This window comes from Cheilinus undulatus, linkage group 12 (assembly GCF_018320785.1).
Source record: "Cheilinus undulatus linkage group 12, ASM1832078v1, whole genome shotgun sequence".
Taxonomy (NCBI): domain Eukaryota; kingdom Metazoa; phylum Chordata; class Actinopteri; order Labriformes; family Labridae; genus Cheilinus; species Cheilinus undulatus.
This window is the reverse complement of record NC_054876.1, coordinates 7,488,973-7,502,395: the sequence shown is the minus strand read 5'-3', so window position 1 is coordinate 7,502,395 and position 13,423 is coordinate 7,488,973. Positions and strand designations below refer to the sequence as shown.

The following is a 13,423-nucleotide window of genomic DNA, read 5'->3' as shown; positions in this document are numbered from 1 at the left end:
CATGGTTATGCTCCAAAAGTTGAACTATATTAAAAAACAGCTGAGAATGCTGAGCACTTAAAACATTGTACTACTTTAGTTTTTGTTTTAAAAATGAGCGCTGTCAGTGCAAAAGTATGGTGGCTGTAGACACAGGCCATTAATCAGCTAAATTACCAGCAGGTTAACAGACCATGGAGTTGTTTGGAGCCTGAAATAGTATAAAGCATTGCTTTTTGCTGTAAAAGATGTTCAGCGAAAGCTACAGAGAAAAAGATCAGAGGATGTTTGAGCTTTTATCAGGATGTTCTGGTATCAGTCCTCAGAGAGCTTGTTCTGCTGTTGACCTTAATATTATCACTCAGACCTGTGCTCACTGGAGTTTTACTATCTTTGTCTGTCATTGAACATGTTTTCTGACTACGTCTGATACTGCAGTGAAAATATTTACTCTCTGATTACTTTGTTTTATAGTTCAACTCTCACTATAAACGCCTTCGAATCAGTCGTGACGATCTTTTTGTTCTCCTGCCGACAGCAAACCTCCAGGAGAAGCTGACTGACTTCCTCCCAAAGTTACTGGACTGCTCGACAGAGATCAAAAGCTTCCGCGACCCCCCTAAGGTGCCCGCCTACTCCACCCTGGAGCTGTGTGAGCGATTCGGCCGCATCATGGCCGCCGTATGCAGGGTGCCCACGGAGGGGAGATGAGCTCAGAGGGATGCCGCTTCCCGATCACAGGCCCGACCCGGGGCTCAAATCCATGGACCTGTTTAACCCTTGCCTTCCTTTAAATCCAGGGGTCACTCGCTTCTAGCTGTTATTCCTCTGTTACTCTTTTGCTGCTATAGGTTTTATCATTATAAATATTATTTCACTTTTATTTTAAGCGAAACACATCGGAGGAAAGAAAGAGGAGGAGGAGAGGATGGACTGTTAGAGGGAATAAAGAAATGTGAGAGGAGAAGAGGCGATCCTGCAGTGGTTAAAGCCAAGTACATTCAGCTTCAGCTTTGCAAAAAACAGAAAGAGTTTGAGGGTTTTTCCTAGTTTATCATTGTTGTTGTTGCTGTTTGATTCAAGCTCCCCTGACCACGCTCACAGCCCCTCTGAAGCCCCCCCGCCCCTCTCTCTGCGTGAAAAGGATCCCCCGCTGCTCTGCCTCCAGTTTGGTACAGTATTACCATGTTTTGTTTTATTTTTCTAAGGAAGGAAGGAAGGAAGGAGAGAGCCTTCAGATGTAGAGCGGCTCACAGAGTCTCACATGGGTCTCATGTCTTTGTGGACTGAATGAAATGTTTTAAGTGCTGTGGTAGACAGCCATGGACTTCCTGTGGCTTGTTAATAAATGAGAGAATAAAATTTTATTTATGGCCCTTTTAGGCCAAATAAACAAACCTTTTGCCTCATGTTTCTTTTTTGCTCACATAACATTTATTCACAAATCTGTACAAGGGTGGTTGGATTTTCAGAATGGGTTCAGTCAGCTTTACGTCATAGTTTGGGGCAGGGCGTCCTGTGAGAGAAGGGATATTTTCCCCCACTCTGCAATGTTGTGAATGTGTGGATTTTAAATTCAGATGCTAATACCAACATTGGTAAGATATAAAGTTGCCCTTTAATTTTAAGTCATCACATGTGTTGTAAATATGATTTAAAGCTGAAGAGCAGCATGCAGACCCCATTGAACTGAAGAATAAACTAATCAGACACCGTATTTTAGAACAGTGACACTCAACGAGTGGCTCTAGAGCCACATGTGACTCTTTTGTGATTATTTGTGGCTCTTTTATGTCTTCATTTGAAATATTCCCCCAGAAAACCTTAGAAAAGGGAAACTTTGACCTCAGAAATTAAGACTTATACAGAAGGCATAATTGTCAAATTTAATTGTCCTGTTTATCCAACTTTTTGCATTTTTTCACAATTTTTTTGCCACTTTTCACCCAATTAAGCTACCTTTGCCATTAAATACCACTTTTTTCCTACTTTATGCCCATTTTTGCCAGTTCTTTTTCAATGCTTTTTCCCAATTTTCACATTTTTTTTGCCATGTGTCGCTTATTTAAACTTCCTTTTGCCATCAAGTACCCCTTTTTTTCCTATATTTTTTTGCCATTTTCATCATTTTTTCACCACTTCCCACCTATTTAAGCTACCTTTTTGCATTGAATACCACTTGTTTCCTCTGTTGCCCATTTTTGCAATTTCTTTTAGCCATTTATATCCCATTTTTGCCCTTTTTCACCACTTATTGCTCAGTTAAGCTACATTATGCCATTAAATACCACTTGTTCCCTCTTTTTTGCCCATTTTTGCAACTTCTTTTAGACACTTATCCCATTTTTGCCCTTTTTCACCACGTATTGCCCATTTAAGCTACATTTTGCCATTAAATACCACTTGTTTCCTCTATTTATGCCCTATTTTGCCACTTTTGACTGCTTTTTGCCTATTTTAGTCACTTTTCTCTCATTTTGCCACTTTTGGACCATTTTTGCCACCTTTAACTTATTTCTATTGCTTCTTCAAAAGGTTTTGCCACTTTTCACCACTTAAATTGTGGCTCTTGCAAAGGTCTTTTTCAACAATTTGGCTCTTTGGTTGAGCAGAGTTGAGTAACACTGTTTTAGGGAACTTGTGCATTCACATATTATTGTGGCTCCTAGTGTCAATTTGTATGTCTAAGAGGCAAAACCACATAATCTGTAGACATATTTAGCTTATTATGACATCGATCCATCATTCGTGGTGCCCCTCTAAACACTCAAAATTAGCTTGAGGTTGTGGAGCAAATGCCATTGAGCTTTTGGTTTTCTCTGGTTAAAAATGACCAGAAAACTCATCAAAAACAGATGCATTGGCCCTCCTTGGATATACACTGACTAATCACTTTATTAGGCACACATGTTCATCTGCTTATTGACACAAATATCTGCACATCCAATCATAGAGCAACTGATGCATTCAGGCATGTAGACATGGTCAAGACGATGTGCTGGAGTTCAAACCGAGCATCAGACTGGGGAAGAACGCTGATTCAAGACTTGAACGTGCCATGAATGTTGGTGGTCTGACAGGCTTTCATTACAACAAATCCTGACCCTACTGTTCAAATGTCATAGCAGAAATCGTGACTCATCGGGCCAAGCAGGTGGACACCCGGTGAGGTCTTCTGCTGCTGTAGCCCATCTGCTTAAAGGTTTGACGTGTCGTGACTTCTCAGATGCTCTTCTGAATACTTAAGTTTAACAGATGAGTTCTTATTTGAGTTACTGTTGCCTTTCTATATGCTCGAACTAGCCTGATCATTCTCTGAAATCAGCCATCAGAGGCATTTTAGCCCAGAGAACTGCTGTTCGCTCTGTATTTTCTCTTTTTTATAAACCCTGAAGATGACTGTGGTTGAAAATCCCAGTGGATCAGCAGTTTGTGAGAAACTCATACCAGCCTGCCTGATGTTGGTCTACAGTGCCTATAAAAAGTATTCACCCCCTTGGATGTTTTGCCCTTCTATTGATTTACAAATAAATCATCAGTTGTGGTGATGTGCAGTGCATTCTTCCACCTGACCATGGAGTCTCCAACATGCCTTTTGGGTATCAAGATTTAATCTGAGATTTCTTCAACAGTGGCTTTCTCTCCCCTAAAGCTTTGACTGGCAAATAACCTGGCCAACAGTTATCTGCAGAGTCTCTCCCATCTCAGCTGCAGCTTGGAACTCCTTCAGAGTAGTCATAGGTGTCTCGGTGGCCTCTCTCACTAGTCTCCTTGCACGCTCACTCAGTTTGTGAGGACGGCCTGATCTAGGCAGATTAGCACACGGGCCAGATTCCTTCCATTTTTTTCGGTGGTGGATTTAACTGAACTCAGGGGGATGTTCAGTTCCTTGGAATTTTTTTGTCTTCATCCCCTGACTTATACTTTTCAATAACCTTTTCTCTGTGTTGCTTAGAGTGTTATTTTGTCTTCATGGTGTAATGGTAGCCAGGAATACTGATTAACCAGTGACTGGACCTTACAGACACAGGTGTCTTTATACAACCATTTGAGAAACATCCAAGGGGGCGAATGTTTTTACAGGCACTGTAAATGGAATGGCTGCTGCCATGTGATTTGCTGATCAAATACTTGCATCTCGAGTAGTTAAACAGGTGTGCCTAATAAAGTGGTCGGTGAGTGTGATAAATCCATAAATCTTTTTTGTTTTAATTTTGCAGGCTTTGCTCTTGGCTGGAGGTTCTGAGTCGCCGACCCCTGGCTGGAAACTGTAATATCCGAAACGCCGGCCATCATTTTCAGAGGCCTATAAAGTTGCCAGACGATAACTAACGGGTTCAGAGATTGTTAAAGACATTGACTTCTACTTAACATGATTAATAACCTTGCACATTATTGTTAGAAGTGAAAAATGGCCCTTTCTGAAACATTACAGTCTTGGGCAGAGTTACTGAAAGAGAGAGGTAATCAGAGCTTTGGTGTTCTGTTTAAAATCACACTGACATGAAAAACTGCAGACCCCTTCATTTGGTAAACCTTTGGTAGGATCTGGCCTTTTTAAAAAACCTCAATCCAGGCCTTTAATCATTCGGGAAAAATTATTAAGATGGAAAAATCATTAAAAAGTGCTTAAGACAAGCATTCCTTCCTGAGCTCTGAAGCTGTAAATGTAGGGTTATCATCAGCTCAGTGATCAGTTTACTATCTGTTAGAAAATCATTTTTATTTCTAAGATGTAACAGAAATCTCAGAGTTCTGCCTGTTTGTCAGGATGGACATGCAAAACATGAACGTCTCAACACAGACTGATGAAAGACACGCTATGTAAATTCTGCCACCAGGGGGCTCTCAATCAAAACAATAACAGAAGATGATGAGTAGAGACAAATTAAGCTGCCCTCTCAGGGTGTTTTTGTCATTACACTGCCCCCTATACTTTTAGTGTACTTTTTTAGATATAAGAACTTATTGTAATCAAAGATAGAAGGGGCTGCAGTGAGTGTCATATCCTATTGGAGTTGAATCCCTTTTTGGAGCCAATACCTCATTCACTAACAAAGACCACACCAGTCAGAAATGAGTCTGAATAGTTTAATACTGATATAATGAAATGTTAAAGAGATGAAGGGATGGAGGGATGAGGGGATGAAAGGATGAATTTATGAGGAACTGAGCAGATGGATGCAGAGATGATGTTGGGATCAAGGTTATAATAGTTTTGGATTTTAAATTAGATTTTATTTTCATTTCATTTTCACTTTCTGTGTTCAATTTCAGTTTAATTTTTATTAGTTTTTATTGCTGGTTTGTTAGTTTAGTTTTTATTTAGCAAAAATGCTTCGTTTTAGTTCAGTTTATATTAGTTTTAGTATTTTAATTTTTTTACAGATCGATGTCGGGGATGATTGAGCATCATACGTTTTTAAAAACGTATTCAAACAGGCTACTCTTCACTTATCATTTTATTTATTTAATGATGATGCTTGAATACAACTCCAGTCATAAAACCACCGTTGTGCAAAGTCTTAACCAATCAATTCAGGCAATTTTACACACCCCAGACTTGTCATCTCCTTGACATCTCCTTGTGGCTCTCAGTGAGGATCCCCCATTGGCTCCTGTAATAAGAAAGAGAGGAGGTAGAAATAAAGAGGGGATAAAGATGTGGTCTGATTGGGAGCATATCGAAAAACCTGTATGTACCTCTCAGTCTTAATAGTGCCTTCACAGATGTGCTATTTACCCATGCTATGGCAGGGGTGTAGCTAGGGATTTAAGGCCCCCAGAAGAATGTTACACAGGGCCCCCCTTCACTGGCCAGCCAAGCAACAAATGTGTCATTTTTACAGATATCTATCCATTTTAATATATATTTGAACCATAAATTCTACATTTGTAATTAATATTTTTAATATGTTTAAATTAAATTTACTTGCATTATTTTACAGCTGCTAGACCATTATTCTATTCTTTTTGATACAAATTTAAGTCTGTTGACCGATTTTGTTGCTTTTTAGTCAATAACGACACTAATTACTAAGAAAATAATAAAAATAATCTTTTCATTACAGGTTTCTCAAGGGCCTCTCCCTACTGGGGTCCAGGGTAATTATGCAATGGGCACTAATCCATCCTCACACCGTCACAGACGCTGGTTTTTGATGAGGGTCCTTTACTCTTGTAGGACTTAATGTGGATCTGTCAGACCACAGCACACTTTTTTTACCTTTAGATCAGTTTATCTCAGATGAGCTCAGGCTCAGAGAAGTGGGCGGGGCTTCTTGATGTTGCTATGAGTTTCACTTAGCATGGACGTTTAACTCACATTTGTAGATGCAGTAATGCACTGTATCAAATGCCAGTGGTTTTCTGAAGTGTTAACCCCTTGTTGTACCCATCATAGCTGTGAAACGTCAGACTACACAGCAGTGTTAAATTCTCAGTGTTAAACATCTCAGTGTTGATTTTAACATTAAAAGTGTCACTTTAACTCCACTCAGAGTTAATGGCTTTGAGTGTTGGAGTTATCTGACAGTGTTGCTCCATTTGGTTAATCTAAGAGAGTTGGTTGATCCAAGCTCCAAATCTGGGAGGCAAGGTTTTCCCATCATGCCTTCGTGCACAGTATTTAGATGTGTTTTATATGCTTTAGATATGTTTAGCTGTGTTTAGATGTTGCCTGTTGTACAGTGATCACTGCTGGGATTCACTTGCACACGTTCTTGGTGAATTAATGCAGCTTAGTGTCAGGACACAGTAGTGAGACGCCCAGCCATGGTCAACTGACAGCCAGATCCCAATTATCCCCTCTCATCTCCCACAACCAATCACAGCTCTTTCTCTCAACACAGCATGACGTTCTCACTGCTTGAAGCACCACATGCTGCTGACAAATCTTCACCTCCTCCACCCCAGCTGCCTCCTTTATAGCATAAAGCTAGTTGTACCCTCATATTCAGACTCATGCTACTATGAATTAATTGCTTTTGAACTCATTTGATTGTTTTCAGTATGCATTGTCATTAATGTATCTATCCAAATGGGGGTTTCTAGATTTTCAACTCAGGGCATTTACTAAACTATATTGCCAAAAGTATTCATTCACCTGCCTTGACTCTCATGTGAACTTAAGTGACATCCCATCCTTAATCCATAGGGTTTAATATGACGCCGGTCCACCCTTTGCAGCTATAACAGCTTCAACTCTTCTGGGAAGGCTTTCCACAAGGTTTAGGAGTGTGTTTATGGGAATTTTTGACCATTCTTCCAGAAGTGCATTTGTGAGGTCACACACTGATGTTGGACAAGATGGTCTGGCTCTCAGTCTCCGCTCTAATTCATCCCAAAGGTGTTCTGTCAGGTAGAGGTCAGGACAGGCCAGTCAAGTTCATCCACACCAAACTCTCTCATCCATGTCTTTATGGACCTTGCTTTGTGCACTGGTGCACAGTCGTGTTGGAACAGGAAGGGGCCATCCCCAAACTGTTCCCACAAAGTTGGGAACATGGAATTGTCCAAAATCTCTTGGTATGCTGAAGCATTCAGAGTTCCTTTCACTGGAACTAAGGGGCCAAGCCCAGCTCCTGAAAAACAAACCCACACCATAATCCCCCCTCCACCAAACTTTACACTTGGCACCATACAGTCAGACAAGTAACGTTCTCCTGGCAACCACCAAACCCAGACTGGTCCATCAGATTGCCAGATTGAGAAGCGCGATTTGTCACTCCAGAGAACGTGTCTCCATTGCTCTAGAGTCCAGTGGCGGCGTGCTTTACACCACTGCATCTGACGCTTTGCATCACACTTGGTGATGTATGACTTGGATGCAGCTGCTCGGCCATGGGAATCCATTCCATGAAGCTCTCTACGCACTGTTCTTGAGCTAATCTGAAGGCCACATGAAGTTTGGAGGTTTGTAGCGATTGATTCTGCAGAAAGTTGGTGACCTCTGTGCACTATGCACCTCAGCATCCACTGACCATGCTCTGTCGTTTCACATGGGCTACCACTTCGTGGCTGAGTTGCTGTCATTCCCAGGTGCTTCCACTTTGTTGGAATGTTCAGGAGAGGAAATTTCACCACTAGGCTTGTTGCACAGGTGGCATCCTATCACAGCACCATGCTGGAATTCACTGAGCTCCTGAGAGCGACCCATTCTTTCACAAATGTTTGTAGAAACAGTCTGCATGCCTAGGTGCTTCATTTTATGCACCTGTGGCCATGGAAGTGATTGGAACACCTGATTTCAATTATTTGGATTGGTGAGTGAATACTTTTGGCAATATAGTGTATCTCATTGCTCTGTAATTACCATAAGACACCTCATGTTGCCATTTTAGTTTAATGAGAGGCAATCTATAATTATGACTAATGTGGAGCACTTTGCAATATGAAAATGATTCAGATGAAAACACCCAGTTTGATATTGCATTAAATGCAAACCTTTAAAGAACAACACTGTGAGTGTTAAAATGAACACAATCAGAGAGTTAAAATATTAACACTTCCCAAAGTGTTAAATGAACACTCACTCTTGTCTAGAGCTAGATTTAAGTGTTTGCATGTCTTTAGATCTCGGTGTCAAAATAACTGGTGATTTTGCTGAAGAGGACCTTGCACCATTCTTCTCTCTCCACATTTAATTTACTGTTTTATCTTCTTTAAACTAAAGTTTGTACTGAATAAAATACATAACATAGGTCTAGTCTTTTATTTTTTATTTATTAGAATATTGAGGTGTAAAACTTCGAGGTATTGTGCCTCTATAAAGAAATGAATGACTGATGCTGAATCCACAGATCTCTGAGCCGACTCAGACCTATGAGTCCTCCTGCTCCTCTCCTCTCCTCTCTCGTTTATCTGGTTTTGAGCAGCTTTTTAGAATAAATTTGATTTGCATGGGCACACAAACCCCAAAGCACACAGTATGTGGTCAAATTACTAATAAAACACACAAATGAAAGAGTCAATATCAGCTGCTTTGAACATTTTGACTAATTTCCTGGAGTAATTTTAATTTCCGGGACCACAGATCACAACAGCCAAGCCCTGAGATAAAGGCAGGAAACTTTTTACCCTGTAATGAAACACAATTACATGAAAGCTGTGTTTCAACCATTCTGAATATGCTGAGCCATGTTTGGTATGTTTAATTCATGTTTTTGGAGATGAGATGCTGAAATGACGAATAATCAGGAAAGAGGATTATAGGAAAACATACATAAGCTTTAACAAAAGGAAAGCAAAGTACTTGTTAGTCATAAAATGATCAATGGAAAAAAACCTACAGCATATATATATTTATGTACTATCCTGCTGCTTCCTGTGCACAGTCACAACAATGTGCACAGTCACAATGCATTTAAGCACAGGGACTTCTGTTAAAGACAATTCAAATCAATCTGACAAAAAGAAAAAAAAAAATCGCTTATGTGTTTCTAAACCAGCAGAGGGTGCTATCTGCTTTTGAGGGTTTTATTTCAAAGGGTATTTACCTTATTCCTAAGTCACATGGACTACAGACAAGACTAAACGGTGCCTTTATACTGATAGATGACTTTCACCAGGGATGTCAGACTCAATCACAGCAGGGGCCAAATTCTGAATTTGGGTCTAACCTGAGGGCCTACTGGGGTCAATATTTCCTGTCAACTGTCAACCTCGTCTTCACTGGTAACCAATTACAGGGGGAAAAAAACTTTGATGGTAAATAATTCTGATATTAAAAAAAAAAGGCAAAAAGGTAAAATCACGATTTTTAACAGCTAAAGTATTTTTTAAAAAATCATGAGTTTAAAAGGTCAAAATATGAGATAAAATTTAAAAAAATAATAACTTTAAAAGGTCAAAAGATGAGATTAAAAATTTTGAATCAAAAAGGTCAATAATTGGGGAAAAAGTTGTATTTAGGAGTTGAAAAGGTCAGGATGTGAGGAAAAAAATCTAAATCAAGAGTTTAGAAAATTCAAATTCATAAATTTAAAAGGTCAAAATATAAAATAAAATTCTAAATCATAAAATTTTAAATATGAGATAAATTAAAAAAAAAAAAAAGATTTATACAGGTCCAAAGATGAGATAAAAATTTAAGATTTTAAATCGAAAAGGTTAATATTTAGGATTAAAATTCCAATTCATGAATTTGAAATGTCAAAATATGACTTAAAAATCTAAATTGTGAACCCAAATAGTCAAAGTATGAGATAAAAGTCAAAATTATGATTTGATAAGGTCAAAATATGATATAAAATCTCAAAATCATAACTTGAAGTCATAATTATAAGATTCAAATTAGATAATATTAAATGAAAACACAAATTTCTTCTCCTACATTCCTGGTTTTTTATATAATTATTTTAACTCTTTCTAATTCTTATGACTCAGCAAGGATACTGTCAATCATCAAGGTTAAGTTCATATTATAATACTGGAGGAATCTCAAACCTCACACTGGTTGGCCAGTTATAGTAAAAATATGATATGATCTGGTGGGCCGGGTTTAACTGTACCACGGGCCAGATTTGGAGCCCGGGCCTTGAGTTTGACACCCCTGACTTACACAGTACAACTAACATGATCAGACATGTAAACCAGCACCACCGTGCTGCATAGGAATTTATTTATTATACCAGATTTAGAATGATTTTATAGAAAATGTTTAAAAAACATATTTCTGTTAGATATCAGGGACAGTTTTTACACATAAAGAAAGATATCTGAAATGAGACCGCAAACGAAAACCTCACAAATGTAAACTTTGATGATTGTTGTAGAAATCTAAACCAAAGAAGTTTCAGCTGGGGTGTATCTACAATCTGAAAAACCCAAAGATTTATAAAATCTTAACCAGATAAAATAGTTGATTTTCCATTGAACTTTAAGATTCACATCATCATTGGCATGGCTGGGTTTGTTTTATTTCCTCTTCTGGTTATTCTTGATTAGCTACTGCTTTGTTCCATGTGATAATCCCCACACACACACACACACACAATAGGATTTCTGATAGATGTTTGCCATGTTTAATATTTAGGATCTCATGTTGGAGTGCCACCACTTGACTCCAGAGAGGTAACAGTCACACTTACCTATAACCATCCGATAACTGGCCTCTGCTGATCTTACTAAGAATAGAGGAATCAGGCATGGAATTTAAAAGAAAAATGTATAAAATGCATGTAAATGTCAGGGAGGGACACAACCACTTCCTCCGATCCTTGCTGTCTCTTATCAGACACATTATTCAGTCTATGCTGCTTTTCAGATTTGGTTATAAGTCATAATGTCAGAACCATTCAAGGCAGTCTGAGCATGAGTTACCTGAGTGTGACATAACATGGTCATATTGCAAACACAATTGTGCATATTATCAACCTTGTTATGAGAAAAATATGATTTTTATTGAGGATATTTGTACTTTGCTCCAGTCAGCTTTCCCTCAACCTTGTCCAGTCTGAAAAACACCCCCACAGTATGATGCTGCCACCACCATGCTTCACTGTCGGATTGTTCTGGGTATTGATGAGCGGTGCCTGGTTTCCTCAAGACATAACGTCAAGGATTGAAACCAAAAACAGTTAAATTTTAGTTTCATCAGACCAAAGAATCTTGTTTCTCACAGTCTTAAAGGCAGGGGTGGAAAGTAACTAATTTTATTTAGTCACGTTACTGTAATTGAGTTGTTTTTTGGGCTATTTAAACTTTTTTGTGTCCATTTTGAAATTACTATTTTTTAACTTTTACTGAAGAAAGTTTTAACCAGAGTAAGTATATTTTCAACAGAGTACAACACTCTTGTACTTTTTCCACCTCTGTTGATAACTTCAGCCCATAGTGAGAATGATACCATGGGTTCCCATCATGCCCTTGGGCAGAGTGTTTAATTGTGCTTGTTTTTTTTTTAAACTTTCGACAAATTTGCACCATTAATGAAGTTATCCACTGAGTTAGAGCTCATGCTTGCTCCTAAAGGACTCATACTGCATATTTTTCATCTGTATGCTGTACCTTGATATGAGGTTGACTCATGGAGGAGATTCACTTTGCTACACATTTTCAAGAGTTACTGCAGCTCGGTTGTATTGTAAAATATTTAACATGTTAAAAAATAATGTTTACATGCAGAGTGGACCTATATAGCCACTTTTAAGGTGTTGAAATTTAATCCTATATGACTTAATAAACACTGTGAGGTATGTTGGGTATTTAACTGTGTTATAGAAGGGTGACTTTAACTGAATAACATGGTTGGAGATCTATTTTCTTGTTTTTTTCTTGCCAAGAGGAAAATATAAAATTACACTGTACAACTCCTCAGTAACTACTCCGTAATCTTTAAGGAAACTTTATATTAAATACTTTTTACTTTTACTTGTGTATATTTATAGACCGGTACTTTTACATAAGTACATTTTAGCCATAGTAACTATACTTTTACTTGAGAGCAATAGATCTGCACCTCCCACCTCTGCTGAGAGTCCTTAGGTCAGCTTGAAACATCAGGCTGCAACATAACAAAATTGAAAAACATGAAGGGGGGTCTGAATACTAAATGCACTGTATATATGAAAGTATTTAATATAGCCTCTTTTGAAAATAATTTTATTTAGAGTTGAAATTCCAAAAACGAATTTAAAACACTTTCATTGGGGTGTAGGCTAAAATACAGCTTATAAATATAGCGTACAAATACACTATATTGCCAAAAGTATTCACTCACCCATCCAAATAATTGAAATCAGGTGTCCCAATCACTTCCATGGCCACGGGTGTGTAAAATCAAGCACCAAGGCATGCAGACTGTTTCTACAAACATTTGTGAAAGAATGGCTCGCTCTCAGGAGCTCAGTGAATTCCAGCGTGGTACTGTGATAGGATGCCACCTGTGCAACAAGTCCAGTGGTGAAATTTCCTGGCTCCTGAATATTCCACAGTCAACTGTCAGTGGTATTATAACAAAGTGGAAGTGATTGGGAACAACAGCAACTCAGCCACGAAGTGGTAGCCCACGTAAAACGACAGAGCAGGGTCAGTGGGTGCTGAGGCGCATAGTGCGTAGAGGTCGTCAACTTTCTGCAGAGCCAGTTGCTACAGACTTCCAAACTTCATGTGGCCTTCAGATTAGCTCAAGAACAGTGCGTAGAGAGCTTCATGGAATGGGTTTCCATGGCCGAGCAGCTGCATCCAAGCCATACATCACCAAGTGTGATGCAAAGCGTCAGATGCAGTGGCGTAAAGCACGCCGCCACTGGACTCTAGAGCAATGGAGACGCATTCTCTGGAGTGACGAATCGCGCTTCTCCATCTGGCAACTTGGGCACCTTCTTGTCCAACATCAGTGTGTGACCTCACAAATGCGCTTCTGGAAGAATGGTCAAAAATTCCCATAAACACACTCCTAAACCTTCATTCATATGTGAATATGTGAGTTCATATGTGAGTC

The 13,423-nt window shown here is 39.0% G+C and overlaps 1 protein-coding gene across 2 annotated transcripts in view; it reads left to right on the top strand.

Moving 5' to 3' along the window:
- Positions 1-1,376, top strand: part of usp25 (ubiquitin specific peptidase 25) — a 77,085-nt gene extending 75,709 nt beyond the window's left edge. For both annotated transcript variants that reach the window (XM_041800972.1, XM_041800971.1), the window contains one exon: positions 518-1,376. In XM_041800972.1, coding sequence (XP_041656906.1) covers positions 518-690 — 173 coding nt within the window. In that variant the 3' untranslated portion in view covers positions 691-1,376. The remainder of the gene's footprint in view (positions 1-517) is intronic.
- Positions 1,377-13,423: the final 12,047 nt, after the last annotated feature.